The 15,630-nt window shown below is 45.7% G+C and overlaps 1 protein-coding gene across 1 annotated transcript in view; it reads left to right on the top strand.

Moving 5' to 3' along the window:
* Window positions 1-12,903, top strand: part of GALR1 (galanin receptor 1) — a 28,903-nt gene extending 16,000 nt beyond the window's left edge. The window contains exon 2 of the mRNA XM_043444115.1: window positions 12,813-12,903. Within this exon, the coding sequence (XP_043300050.1) occupies window positions 12,813-12,845 (33 nt within the window). The 3' untranslated portion in view covers window positions 12,846-12,903. The remainder of the gene's footprint in view (window positions 1-12,812) is intronic.
* The last annotated feature ends 2,727 nt before the right edge of the window (window positions 12,904-15,630 follow it).

Genomic DNA, 15,630 nt, shown 5'->3' with positions numbered 1-15,630 from the left:
ATATTGAATAGAATTCCCTGTGCTGTACAGAAGGCCCTTGTTGGCTACCTATTTTATATATTGTGGGTGTATCTCTTAATCCCAAACTCCCAATCCCTTCTGCCCCTTCCCCTTTGGTAACTGTAGTTTTTTTTTTTTTTTTTTAATTGGGGGACAATTGCTCTACGATGTTGTGTTGGCTTCTGCCACACAGTAAGTTTGTTTTGTATGTCTATGAGTCTGTTTCTATTTTGTAAGTTCATTTGAATCATTTCTTTTTAGATTTTGCATATAAGGGCTGTCATATGATATTTCTCCTTCTCTGACTTCACTCAGTATGACAGTCTCCAGATCTATGCATATGGCTGCAAATGGCATTTTTTCATCCTTTTTTTTTTTTTTTTTTTTATGACTGAGCAGTATTCTTCTGTATGTATGTACCACATCTTCTTTATCCATTCATCTGCCGAAGGACATTTAGGTTTCTTTCATGTCTTGGCTGTTCTGAATAATGCTGCTGTGAACATTGGGGTGCATGGATCTTTTTGAATTAAGAGTTTTCTCTGGATTTACACCTGGAGTGGGATTGCGGGCTTGTATGCAAGTCCCATTCTTTTTGCTGGGGAATAGTTTTCTGAGAAGCTCAAGAAATTGGGGGCTGTGCCCCCAGTTCTCAACATTTTAGAGAAGCCACTGGCCACTGGCTGCTGGAATTGATGGGAACTGGCTTCTGCCACTTAGACTCTTAGACTCTTAGGTAGTGGTGACCAGCAAGGTGACCGAGGGCTTGGGAGGAACTGTGCAGTCTTCTGTTGGTTTTCTTTGTGATACCATGTTCTTATTTCAGAAGATCAGTTCAGTTCAGTCACTCAGTCGTGTCCGACTCTTTGCGACCCCATGAATCGCAGCATGCCAGGCCTCTCTGTCCATCTGAAGCTCCCGGAGTTTACTCAAACTCATGCCCATTGAGTTGGTGATGGCATCCAGCCATCTCATCCTCTGTCGTCCCCTTCTCCTCCTGCCCCCAATCCCTCCCAGCATCAGGGTCATTTCCAATGAGTCAACTCTTTGCATGACGTGGCCAAAGTATTGGAGTTTCAGCTTCAGCATCAGTCCTTCCAATGAACACCCAGGACTGATCTCCTTTAGGATGGACTGGCTGGATCTCCTTGCAGTCGAAGGGACTCTCAAGAGTCTTCTCCAACACCACAGTTCAAAACATCATTTTTTCGGCGCTCAGCTTTCTTCACAGTCCAACTCTCACATCCATACATGACCACTGGGAAAACCGTAGCCTTGACCAGATGGACCTTAGTTGGCAAAGTAATGCCTCTGCTTTTTAATATGCTATCTAGGTTGGTCATAACTTTCCTTCCAAGGAGTAAGCATCTTTTAATTTCATGGCTGCAGTCACCATCTGAAGTGATTTTGGAGCCCAAAAAATAAAGTCTGACACTGTTTCCACTGTTTCCCCATCTATTTCCCGTGAGGTGATGGGACCAGATGCCATGATCTTAGTTTTCTGAATGTTGAGCTTTAAGCCAACTTTTTCACTCTCCTCTTTCACTTTCATCAAGAGGCTTTTTAGTTCCTCTTCACTCTCTGCCATAAGGGTGGTGTCATCTGCATATCTGAGATTATTGATATTTCTCCCAGCAATCTTGATTCTAGCTTGTGCTTCTTCCAGCCCAGTGTTTCTCATGATGTACTCTGCATATAAGTTAAATAAGCAGGGTGACAATATACAGCCTTGACATACTCCTTTTCCTATTTGGAACCAGTCTGTTGTTCCATGTCCAGTTCTAACAGTTGCTTCCTGACCCGCATACAGGTTTCTCAAGAGGCAGGTCAGGTGGTCTGGTATTCCCATCTCCTTCAGAATTTTCCACAGTTTATTGTGATCCACACAGTCAAAGGCTTTGGCATAGTCAATAAAGCAGAAGTAGATGTTTTTCTGGAACTCTCTTGCTTTTTCGATGATCCAGCAGATATTGGCAATTTGCTCTCTGGTTCCTCTGCCTTTTCTAAAACCAGCTTGAACATCTGGAAGTTCTTGGTTCACGTATTGCTGAAGCCTGGCTTGGAGAATTTTGAGCATAACTTTACTAGCGTGTGAGATGAGTGCAATTGTGCGGTAGTTTGAGCATTCTTTGGGATTGCCTTTCTTACGGATTGGAATGAAAACAGACCTTTTCCAGTCCTGTGGCCACTGCTGAGTTTTCCAAATTTGCTGGCATATTGAGTGCACCACTTTCACAGCATCATCTTTCAGGATTTGAAATAGCTCAACTGGAATTCCATGACATCCACTAGCTTTGTTCATAGTGAAGATTTCTGGGGTGTTGCCTATTGAAACGAGAACTCGTTATGTGTTCTGAGGACCACTGTGGATCCATTAGGCTTGTTTTCTCCCTTCAGCTGGCTTGTTTGGGGCTATCATGCTGACTGGCCTTGCGGTGGGTCGCAATGCGGGAGTCCTGGCTGGCGCTGGTGGAGAGTGAGCTCAGCCCTCTGAGCGTGTCCGTCACTCCTTCAGCAGCAGAGCCAGTGGAGGGCCGACCTCCGGGCCCGCGGAGGCAGTGATGGCAAGCCTGGAGGGGACAGTTTGAGTCTGGGTGGTGAGGGGCACCGGCGGGGCTGACCGGCAAAGGAAGCCTGGGGCTTGTCACGCCTGGGCGTAAGCGGCAGACTCCAGAAAAGCGTGCCGCGTCCAGTGTTGGCCGCGGAGCCCGCTCCTCCAGCCCTGGGGAGTCCCGCCCTCCCGGCCGAGCGCGGGAGTCGGGGGGCGTCTGGGGAGCAGCCCCCGGCCCCCTCCCAGTGTGGCCGGAGGGGCTCTGCTTTCTTCTGCGTTCCGCTCGCCACACAAAGCTTCAGTGGAAACCGGAGAACGCTCACGCAGGGACCATCCCCTGCCCCGAGTCTAGGTCGGCTGTCTGACGACAATGTCATTCCCTGATTCTGCAGCTCTGACGTGTCCTTTCTCGTTCTCCCTGCTGTTTCCTTAAAGTCACCCATCATTTCTGTTCTCGGGACGGTCTCAATTTGGTCATCTCTGAGGGGTTCACGTGTGGCCTGGGCCCTACCCCCATCTTCACTTTTGTTGTTGTTGTTGGTCTGATGATTCCTTCCTGGTTCCCTTGCCAACACTCCTCCCTTTAACAGCAAACTGTCGGAAATGCACGCAGGGAGAGCACATCACTTTTCTAGGGAGCACGAGTGAGCGATTTCTGCTTGGAACCAAAGGCAGCGAGCAGGTCTGCAGGCATGGTCCGCCTGGGGGCCCTCTTTGGGGGCTGCCCCCAAATAAGTTCCTCTCCTGGGAGTGGCCCTGGTCACGCCCGAGAGGCTCTGACTCAGTGGACGGTGGGAGGACTCCTGCTGTCTGCCCTAGGCTGCAGCGGGTCCCCTGGGCTCGTTCCATCAGGCTCCTGCTCCCCTGACCCGCTGCAGCGGCCAAGTGCATCCAACTGTCTGAGGATATCCCACCATCCTCGGACTAGAACTTCCCAATCCGTTGTGAGTGAAGATGGAGCCTGGCTGGGACTTTGGGACACAGAACGACCAGAATGTAAACAGGTGTCTTGTCCTTCAGCATTGTAGGGTGTTATTGTTGGACTTAGTCACTCAGTCATGTCTGACTCTTTGTGACCCCCATGGCTCCCCTGTGGAGTTCCCAGGCAAGAATACTGGAGTGGGTTGCCATTTCCTTCTCCAGAGGCTCTTCCTAACCCAGGGATAAAACCCATGTCACCTGTGTCTCCTGCATTGCAGGCAGATTCTTCGTCCTCATCAGGGAAGTCCAGTTAAACGAGATCTCCATTTAGAAACAGCAAAGATCCAAGAAAGAAGTAGGTGGGGATCATGTTGATTTCCAGTGGAAATCTCCTCATCTTGTTGAAGGGGAAAACGAATAAGCATGTGGTTTGGGTACACTTTGTCAGGGTCACCAAGCTTTGACTATGAGAAAATATTGTTTCAAATGGAAGTGTCCTTTTTCTTCTAAACAGACCATTGCTGGTGTGTGGATGTAGCTAAAAATCAATGTCAGTGCTGTAGCTCAGGTCAGTGAACATGAAATGAGGCCAGGGGTGTCGTAGGCATCCTGTGCTGTTATCTTCGCAGCCTCGGGGGCCTCATAGAGATACTGTGCTAGAAGACACTTAGTGAACGAGCACATGTCTGGGTTTTTGATGTTTTCAAAATAGGTCTGAAAGTGAAAGTAAAAATGAAGTTGCTCAGTTGTTTCTGACTCTTTGTGACCCCATGGACTGTAGCCTGCCAGGCTCCTCCATCTGTGGGATTTTCCAGGCAAGAGTACTGGAGTGGGTTGCCATTTCCTTCTCCAGGGGATCTTCCCGACCCAGGGATTGAACCCGGGTCTCCCACATTGCAGGCAGACGCTTTACCTTCTGAGCCACCAGGGAAGTCAAATAGGTCTAGGGTGGATAAAGAGTGAAACTTCATACTTCTCTCAAAATCTGATTATAATTCAGGAATATTTATGAGCTGGGAAGGGATACATCAGTGTTACTTTCCATATGTTGGTTTTCCAAGAATCATGGTTTACTGCCATGTATCTTATAACGATTGAAGATCTGACAATGGGGGGTAGAAATGTAAAGATCCCTTGAATATCAGTGACGACATCTTTCACTTTCTCACCTGACCTCTGCCCAAGTCAGGAAGAGAGTTGTGAAGTGTTCTAGAAAAGATGATGGCTGTTATGGGACTTGAGATTTGGTTGAATTCTGCTGGTAAATTGCTGTCTGCTTGGAAACGCTGTCTTTGGTGCCCTCATGTCAAAGAAAAATTTGGTTGAATGAGTCCCAGGTCTTCCCTGGTGGTCCAAAGGGTGAAGAATCCACCTGCAATGCCGGAAACCTGGGTTTGATCCCTGGGTCAGGAAGATCCCCTGAAGAAGGGAATGGCTACCGTCTCCAGTATTCTGGCCTGGAGAATCCCAAGGACAGAGGAACCTGACGGGCTACAGTCCATGGGGGTCACAAAGAGTCATTTGTCAGAGCTACAAACACAGAATAAAACCCCAGACTGACGGCTTATTTGAGTGAGCGGGGGAGATCCAGAGAATCCTGATGCTCTGCCCTCAGCTTTGAACAGCGGTTCCCAAATGTCACTGAGCCTCTGATCGCCTGGATTTACACGTTGATCCCCAGTTTAAGCGTCTACAAAGCTCTTTGCTAACATTGATGCTGCTGGTCTAGGGACCACATTTTCAGAACTACCGTCTGATTTAATGGTTTTAGAGGTGGAGCCTAGGCATTTTTTTTTTAATATTCCCAGGTGCCCAAAGGTGTTGTGAGCCATCAGGCTGATACACGTCTAAATTTCTGTGGTTCTGTGGAAAAAAACAAACAAAGCTGCTTCTGTGGGACCTAATCATTTGGATTTTATTGCCTACATTGAACAAGTTCATAAAATATCTGTTCAATTCTTACATGACCACAGCTACAGAAAATGTGTCAGCTTTCAGGAGTGTGAAGGAGTTTATTAACTTATGTGTAGGAGTATCAGAGGTTATCATTTTTCTTCTAGAGAATGAAATAAAATAACTTGGTGGAAAGGAGCACCTGTACTTTCATGTTGTTCCCCTGTACTATAGACAGATAAATACAGGGTTCAAAACTCATTACATGTGAATTTTTGAACTCACTCTTTAAATGTGTGCATGTCTGTCTGTGTGGTTGTTAATTTTTAACTGCATTATTATCTCTAAGAGATAAATGTAACTTATACTGTGTTTAAAATTTTTTAATTAAGTATCACCTGATAACTTAATAATATGGATGAGGAAGAAAATCTATGTATATTGTATTTTTATTTTACCAATGTGATTGTTTAAACTCTGCTATATAAATAATGCCAACCAAGGATCTTCTTATACCAAATGATGTTACAACTCTTCTCTAAAGTTTGTTTCTCTAAAATTTGTCTCACCACCTATAAATTTAGCATGAATATTATATATACACATAGTATGAATAAACTTGCAAAGCCGACCACCTCAAGTTAAGAGGTGATGTTAACTTACTTTGTAGCAAATGTAGTCACCCTGAATCACCCTACCTTTGTGTTCTGCATGAAATCTAGCTGGAATCTATGATTTGGATCACTTTTCTTAAAGTGAAAATAAAATTTGTTCCTCAAAGTGTTCTTATCTATGAGTATGCTAGTTTCAATAAAGCTTAATTGCAGCATTTTGTAAAGTATTTATCTACATATAGGGACACAGTGCCAAGTTATTGCATTAAATTAGTCTCATTCACGTTGGGAGCTGTCATGTGAAGTATGAATGGATCACATCAGTGAAAATTTGGTACCTGTATTCACAGAGGTTTCCCTTCCTCATCCCTTCTCTTCCTCCTTCTCCTCCTGCTTCCTTTCCTCTTTCTCTATTTTAAAAAAGAATACATGTCTACTGTTTTTATAAAAATGTCACAAAATTGCTACAAGAAATTAGAAGAGAGAAAGCATTCATCCAAAATTTTATTATCAAAAAGGAGCCATTGCCAACATCTGAATATCAGTCTAGACCTCTCTCTAAAGACAAAAGGGATGGAGGGAGGGAGAAAGAGTTTTAGAAAAATTGGATCATACTATGCATATTATTTGTGAATTCCCCAGTGGCTCAGCAGTAAAGAATCTGCCTGCAATGCAGGAAACAGAGTAGGCATGGGTCTGATCTCTGGGTCAGGAAGATACCCTGGAGAAGGAAATGGCATCTCACTCCAGTACTCTTGCCTGGAAAATTCCATGGACAGAGGAGCCAGGTGGGCTATAGTCCATGGGTCAGCAAAGAGTCAGACACGACTGAGTGACTGAACAGGTATAGGTGATGTTCAATGATACAGTAAAAAAAAAAATCACTTAAAAATGTGAAAAGTCTCCTGTGCTAGAGATAGCCTGTAGATCCATAAGCAGCCGTCTTCTTGCTGTGCCTTCACGTGGCAGCGGGGGAGACTCTCTGGAGCCTCCTTTACCAGAGGCTGATCCCTTTCCCCAAAGCTCTACCTTCACGACCCAATCACCGCCCACCTCCAAGCACCATCACACCGTGGATTAGGTTTCAACAGATTAATCTGGGAGGGGGAGGGCAGCATCCCCTTGATGATGAGAGTCTCTCCTCCCAGTTTCACACTCACCCCCTTGCAGTGGCTCCTGATGCAGTCTGCCTGCCCATCCACCCTGTGTCCCCAGGCTTGAGGGCCAGCGCAGCACCTGGGGGAGTTCAGAACCATCTCTGCTCACCCAGCACACTCAGGGGTGTTGATGGGGTGAGGGAGAAGGGAGTCTCTGCCTGCAGACCCACCCTTAACACCTACAACCTCTCGTGTCGTTGGTAGGTTTTGGATGGATTCGGGGTGGTGACGCCCCTTTCTGTCTTCCTGGCCCATCAGTAAGCATGGCCATGGGGTGCACAGCGGCGGTGAGGAGGATATGGCGTTTCTGAGGCCTTTTCAGCCTGGGTCCCTCCCTCTTGTTCAGAAATGTAGTGCGTCTACCAAATGAACTGCCTCTCTGAGACTCATGATCCTGCCTTTGTGAGGGACAGGCCGGAGGCGCTGTGTTCACAGATAGTCCTGTGGGGGTGCTTGCCTTCTGCCACTGGGAGTACAGTGAAGGTGTGAAAGTGTGAGCCGCTCAGTCGTGTCCCACTCTTTGTGACCATGTGGAAGGGGCTCACCAGGCTCCTCTGTCCTGGAGATTCTCAAGGAAGAAATACTGGAGTACGTTGCGATGGTCTCCTCCAGGGGATCGTCTCGATTCATGGTTCGAACCCAAGTCTCCTATGCTGCAGGCAGATTCTTTACTGTCTGAACACTAGGGAAGCCCCAAGGATTATAGTATCAAGTTGTAAAGTTCTCATTTAAGAAACTTAAACTAGCGCACTTGAAGCTGCTCTTGTCTTTGATACTATTATGTGGCATGCAGTTTGAGCATATTTGACTGTTTGGGGCTGGCTGTGAGAAGAGATGCTTGTACGCTCTTGAAATTAGGGCATTCACACACAACAAAGGCCACTCTATCCTCTGAAACCCTACTTAATCACAGCATGCAGATCATAGTCTCTTACCCAGACATAATTCTTGAAGAGTGTCTCTTAAGAAATTACCTTATTCAGAGAAGTGGAAAGAAAATGAATAAAATTCTAAGAATTTGTTTCTAGAGAGACTACACTCTAGATATAGAATATTGGCAGATGAAGGATTCATTGTCTTAAGTTACACCATTTGAATAATTGCCAAACAAAAAAATATGCTGCAGTGATTTGTACTGAATGTATAATGTATTGTCGTTTGTCTCTTTTACTGGAAAGTGTTTCTTAATTATTAGGTCAGAAAGATTATATTACGTTAATCAATCATAGTTTGTGGTCCAAACACAGATATTGATCTTTACCATTCAGTTAACGCAGTTTTGAACAGCATTTGTGTGTAACTCACCAGGTTGTTGCTCAGTTGCTGCGTGGCGTCTGACTCTTTGTGACCCCTTGGACTGCAGCACGCCAGTCTTCCCTGTCCTTCACCATCTCCCAGAGTTTACTTAAACTCATGTCCATTGAGCCGATGATGTCATCCATCTATCTCATCCTCTGTCGCCCACTTTTCCTTCTGCCCTCAACCCTTCTCAGCATCAAGGTCTTTTCCAATGAGTCAGCTCTTCGCATCAGGTAGCCAAAGTATTGGAGTTTCAGCTTCAGCATCAGTCCTTCCAATGAATATCTAGGATTTATTTCCTTTAGGATTGAATGGTTTGATCTCCTTGCAGTCCAATAGTTCATTTAGGGGATGCTGAAGGCATGATTGTGTGATGAAGGAAACACATGCAAGCAGGGGATTTCCAGGCTTCATGAACAGCTCTAATGTGCTGACAAATAACTGGACCACTGGGCAGCCTGCAATGCATCAGGGCAGCGTGGATGTGACCTTGAGCAGGTCTCTCACCTCGGTGAGTACCCAGAGAGCTTTTCATTCTGTGGATTGTATCTGTCCATATTTACAGCATTGGAAATTAAAACAGAAAAATTTAAATATCTATATCAGTTTATTAAAATAATAGTAATTAACTCATTGCATGTTTTAACCCAAATAACCATGTTTGTAAAAAAATGCATGCATAGATATATATACTATAGTGAGGGGAGTGGCCTTGTGTTACGTTCCATCTGCCTGGTGGCCTCAGTGGGGCTGGATGTCATGGGCATTACTGGTGCTGGGAGCCTGTGGTTTCACCTGCCATCCTGGCATTCCATCATCACACACGTCAGTACACTGAGAAAGGCAGAGTCCGTCCTAGTATTAGTGTGAAAGTGCTTCTGATCCCTGCAGGCTGCCTGCTGACAAGCACAGGCCGGAGCTCAGGGGGAGGGTCTGGGTAGGGACCTGGACTCGGGAGTCATCAGTGGCGGGTTTGACAAGAGACCCGGAAGATCAACGGTAAATCTCAGTGAGGCCACCCCGTGGAGGGCAGGCCAGGAGGAGGCGGCCCCGTGGGACCTTTGTAAAGAGAGGGTCAGGCCATGTGGAGGATCGTAGGAAAAGGTCATAGATAAAACGGCTTCTAAAAGGTGGAGAGAAAACTCCCACTTGCGGCGCAAAGAAGTTACATAAAACCCAGCTCTGCTGAGGACTGTGTCAGTGGGATTAGTAAGAGTAGCTTCAGCGGGGAGTGAAAAAATCCAACTCAGAAAAAGAATAGACGATGACAACGTGACACTGTTAACATATTTCTCAGTGAGGCTGAATTACAGTTTGTCACACTGCTGTTTCCAAGTTCAGCTTTCAAAATGCCTCCGTTTTCTGGGTCCCATGTTCACTGCATTGAGGAGACACTGTTCCCAATCCTCCACACCTCCTTTCTATTTGCTAGAAACAACGTTGGCAGCCTACACACACATGTGTATTAGAATTCACTTGCTGATATATCACATTTCCAAGTATTTAGCAGCTTAAGCCATGTAGGTATATAATCTTACTGTTCTGTAGGTCAGAAGCCCTACACAGCTTTCACTGGACTAAAATCAAAGTGTCAGTAGGGTGGCATTTCTCTCTGAAGCCTCTCAAAGAGAACCCATCTTCTAGCTTTTTCCAAATTCTAGAGGTGTGACATGATTAATTCTGACCATTCTTTCTGAAAGAGGTTCAGTGTGTTGCTGAACCAAACTTGGGTCCCAACAAACAGTAGAGCCAGTCTAGTGACACCAGATTGTTATTAAGAAAAGAATAGTATTTATTGGGCTTCCCAGGTGGCACTAGTGGTAAAGAACCCACCTGTCAATGGAGGAGACTTAAGAGACTCGGATTCCATTCCTGGGTTGGGAAGATCCCCTGGAGGAGGGCATGGCGACCCACTCCAGTATTATTGCCTGGAGAATCCCATGGTCAGAGGAGCCTGTCGGGCTACAGTCCATGGGGTCGAAAAGAGTCTGACACGACTGAAGTGACTTAGCATGCACACATAGTATTTATTACAAGTCACCAAGCAAGAAAAGTGGGCAACACATGTTCAAGAGATCTGAACTCCCTGCTGGCCTTGACTGAAGGGTTCTAAAGGCCAAGTGAGGGTTGTTTGGTTGCAGGGTGGCAGATCAGCTCACACACGATCCCCTGATTGATGGGGAGGTAACAGGGTAACGTGTCCAGAATCTGTCATCAACCCTCTGGTTCCAGCCGGTCTAGGGCCACGTGCTGGTGGTCAGCAGGCAGTTATCTTTTCCACCTGCTGCGGGTTTTACTGTCTACAAAGCAGCTCAAGGGCATGGCTCAGGATAATGTCTATAGCCCTTGAGGAGGAACTAAAGGCCCTTGGCTTTGTTTTTGGGATAAACTATTATTACTTTATCTTGCTTGGCTGCTTTCCTTTATTTCTACATTTTCTTACTTGATTAAATTTGCTCTTTGGAACTCAGGGAAGGCCTCAGACACTAAAGTTTTTCTACAAACAAGAGGAGGGGGCAGGATGGGGTCCCAGCAGGCATGGGTGGAACACAGAGGGGAAAGTGGCAGGAGTGGATGCTCTGAGCTGGGGATTCACAGGGAGGAGGTAACGGGGAAGAGCTGGCCCCGCAGGTGCCCGGCGTCAAGCCAGAAAGAGGTGGACAGCTCTGCCGCCCGGAAGGGTGGGTGGGCACACGACCCCGGCAGGAACTCACCACAGGTGGACATTGTCCTTAGAGTAACACCCGTTTTCCACCCCAACAAAGCCCTGCGCTTTGCAAAAGGGGTCTTTCTGCCTGAGAAGATCTTAAAATGCAATTTCCTGTGAAGGACATTCTGCAGGGAAAGACCATAGAAACTCATCCAGGTTTTTGTTTGCTTAATGTTCTTTTCCTTGTTTTGTTCTTTCCTTGATTGTCACTAGACATTTTTAGCTATTTTTGAAAAAATGATTTCAAAACAAGTCAGAAGCCTTGCACATGTGGTTCATAACATTTCATCGTGCCAAGTGCACATTCAAGGTCTCCTCCGTCTCTGACTTTATTCTGACGTTCACCCGTGGTCTCATTTAATATCTGCACAGTAAGAGCAGAGCATGAGGCTGGGCTGGCCTTCAGTCCTGCCGACCTGGACGTTCCAACGCGCACAGCGTCCACTTGACCGGCTTCTGCAAGACAGGTGGCACAGCACGATGCAGACTGGACCACGAAGTTGCTCTCTGGGGGAGGTCATGAGGGTCACAGGGGCCAGAGGACATTACAGAGTGTGTTGTCAGTGGTAAATGCTTCAAGTGGTAGTTATGGTCCCCGTCAACATCTTCATCACAGTTGTGCTGAAGTCTATACACCCTGGGGTAGGAAACCTGTAATTCACGTCTGAATTCTTTTAGGATAGAAACCTGTCTTCTTTTTTTTCCCCCCATTTATTTTTATTAGTAGGAGGCTAATTACTTTACAATATTGTAGTGGTTTTTGCCATACATTGACATGAATCAGCCATGGATTTACATGTGTTCCCCATCCTGATCCCCCCTCCCAGAAACCTGTCTTCTTGATCTTTGCAATTTCATGGGGCTCAGTAAGTGTTCACAGGGGCAACACACTTCCCCTCACTGTCCAGCTCTGCACGCTTCAATCACACACCACACACACACACACACACACCACACACACACACATACCCCACACTGGATATATGTCCAGTAGTGGGATTGCTGGATCTTGTTTTTAGTTTTCTGAAGAAACTCCATACTGTTTTCCACATTGAGATCGCCCAAATCTACTGTGTACAATCAGGTCATACTATTTGGAGAATGAAGGTTTGGATGAAGAGAAAAATATTATGAAATTCTGATTAGTCAGGGTAAGTAACAAATCTAGGGACCCTGCCTCTTTGTCAAACGTCTCCTGTGATCTTAGTTCAACTGTGTCCCCTTTGTTGGGACTTCAGTCTCATGGAGGGAATGCCATGTTAGGCATTTAGAAATGGTTTTGAATTCCAGTTAACCTTTTGTATGCATTTGTTTGACTTCACCAACTCTCCAAATACTTAATTATTTGTGTCCTTTCCTCTCAGTGGCCTCCCTGGAGGAGGAGGAATCCTTGAGAACAGACAGAAATGATTGGGAACCTGAATGTGATCCCTGACTATGTGCTGTGACTGTGAATGCCTGGGATACTCCAGCCCACGGGGCACCTCTTCAACTGGAGAGCAGCTTTTTAGCCGTCATGCCCACCAGACTCCCCTGTGTACTCAGGAGAATGTCACAGCTGCAATTCCGTTTCTTTGCAACAAGAAAAACATTCTTGGCACAACCTCTATGTCATTCCCTCTGCAGTGTTTTCTAATGCGTTCCCTTCATTTATCTGTTTTGGACAGTGTTTTGGACACACCATGTGCCAGGAGCAGTGATGGGCATGAAAGAGATGAAGGAAAGTAGACCCCTGGTGTATATCCTCGTGATAGAGACTGGCATGTGAGCGAACACACACAGCGCCCTCCAAGAAGCAGGTGGTTGGTGCTGCAGGGTCTGGCAAGCGTCTGGACAATCTCACCACGTCCACTCACAGCCCTAAGAACTGATTAAAATGAAGTCATTTACTTCTGGTCTACTTTGGCCCTTGAGGGTGCTTTTTTGTAAGGTTAATTGAATTTTCTAATTCCAAGTAGAGTGTTTGGAAAGATTTTTTAAATCAAATCAGCAAACGTTTGAATTTGTGTGAATTTCCCTCTTCCAGTTGTGTTCTGTTAGTTGCTCAGTTGTATCTGACTCATTGTGACCCTATGCACTGTAGCCCACTCAACTCCTCTGTCCAATGAATTCTCCAGGCAAGAGTACTGGAGTGGGTAGCCATTCCCTTCTCCAAGAGATCTTCCCAACCCCGGGATTGAACCTAGGTCTCCCACATTGTAGGCAGATTTTTTTTTTTTTTTAAACTGTCTGAGCCACCAGGGAAGCCTTGGGTGATGACCTGCAAAGTAATTCTTGAAAACTTTGAAGTTTTGTGGGGCTCATTCACTGTTGTGTATGATGCTAATATAACCCATTAATTACACAGTATGACTAAGCTGAAGATGTATTTCTAAAAAATAGGGACAAAAATGACCACTCTCCCATCATCACTTCCTGTGTGATAAGTTGAGCTGGTCTAGCTCAGTGATGTGCAGAGCTGGAGCATCTGTGCTCTCCAGAACACAAGCCTGATCATTGCAGGTCCCTGACCTGGTGAAGGACCCTGGGGGAAGAGCTGTCGCCATGAACCAATTTCCCTTGAAATTGCTCCAGCGATATCCAAATAGCCTTGCTTTTGGTGAAACTGAAAGCCTCCACCCAAGCCTTTCAATCAAAAACTTTTTCTGAAATATAAAAATGTTCCATGGCATGTTTTTCATGACAACAGAAATGAGACCCTTTCTATTTTCACATCAGATGATGCTCATTGTAGATATGATTCCCTTGAAGAAATAAAAAAAATGAGAAAATGTTGGGAAAAATCATGAAAGATTAGACAAGATAAGACTTCAGGGATCATCTTGCTAAAGCCTTTCTTGTTTTAAGATGAAGGAAATTGAGCTCAGGAGTTAAAAAAATTGTCTAGGTATACATAGGTTTACAACTATTGACACAACAAGGGTTGCTCTGTTCTCCCTGGTTTTTCCATAGAACTTTTTTGGATGAAAGTCAGTTTACCAGAGTCTACTGCTCCTGTTGCTGTTTAGTCGCTCAGTCAAGTCCAACTCTTTTGGACTGTAGCCCGCCAGGCTCCTCCATCCACGGGATTCTCCAGGCAAGAATACTGGAGTGGGGTTGCCATTCCCTTCTCCAGAGGCTCTTCCTGACCCAGGGATCGAACTAGTGGAAGGAAAAATTACTTTCCAAATTGACAGCATATTCACCTTCAATTAATTCTTCATTGTTGAAACATTGGCTTTTATTTTCATGTAACCAAAACCATGAGTAGAGCTGGGATGTCATTTAAACCTCTTCGACCAGGTAATCTTAGTTTTCAGATGAATTATTTAAGTATTTTCAGTTATTTGCAGTGTAGTATATTGCATTAAATCGGGTACATTGGACAGCTTAGAAAGGAGAATTTCTGGGTTGAGAGTCCATTCTGATAGTGAATTCCTCATTTTTCCTGTAAAATAACTAGCCTCACATAAAAAGTTGGAATTTTGAAATTCTACCAAAAGCTAATAGGCATCTGATGTCCCTCCAGTTCCTGAGGAACACTTACCACCTAAAAACAGCTATATTGATGAGCAGTGTAATGTCTGCTGGCTTTCATTCATTGCAGCAAACAGATTTTGCCTCGTGATGCAGAGACCATCTGATGGAAGGGATGGAGGCATGTTGCCATCCTCCATGGTCTCTGTAGATACCCAGGGCTGCATCACCTGGGAAGATGTGTAATATCAAGAATCAGGATTCTGTCTTCAACTGAAATTCTGAAGCCATCTGCACCCTTTCAGAGAGGATTGTTGTTGTTCAGTCTCTCAGTCCTGTCTGACTTTTTGTGACCCCGTGGTCTGCAGCACCCCAGGTCTCCCTGTCCTTCACTATCTCCCAGAATTTACTCAAACACATGTCCATTGAGTTGGTGATGCCATCCAAACATCTCATCCTCTGTCGTCCCCTTCTCCTCCTGCCCTCAATCTTTCCAAGCATTGGGTCTTTCCCAGTGACTTGGTTCTTCACATCATGTGGCTAAAGTATTGGAGTTTCAGCTTCAGCATCAGTTCTTCCAACGAATATTCAAGGTTGATTTCCTTTAGGATTGACTGATTTGATCTCCTTGCAGTCCAAGGGACTCTCAAGAGTCTTCTCTAGCACCACAGTTCAAAAGCATCAGTTCTTAGGTTCTCTCTCCCTCTCTTCTTTTCCTCCTTTTCTGATTTTCTAACTAGATTTCCTTCACCACCTAGTTCTGGGAACTTTCTGCAGGTAGTCTTAAATGCTCCAGAATCTGCTCTTGTTGCAGTGAGCCCCCCAAGGTGGCTGGCTGATGGGATGCCTTCTGTCCCTGACCAGACAGGTCCGCGGCTCCGGCTCTCCACCCACAGCCTCGCCCAGGGCATGTGTATGGGGTGTCCTGGCAGTGAGAGCTACAGTTCCCAGGAACTGCAGGGCAGGACAAATGGCTGACTGCAGAGAGGTGCAGAGGGGGGACGGGAACAGAGTGAGCGGGAGGACCTC

The sequence above is a fragment of the Cervus canadensis genome, chromosome 23 (assembly GCF_019320065.1).
Source record: "Cervus canadensis isolate Bull #8, Minnesota chromosome 23, ASM1932006v1, whole genome shotgun sequence".
Lineage (NCBI taxonomy): Eukaryota > Metazoa > Chordata > Mammalia > Artiodactyla > Cervidae > Cervus > Cervus canadensis.
The sequence above is the reverse complement of the archived record's forward strand: the minus strand, read 5'-3'. Positions and strand labels throughout refer to the sequence as shown.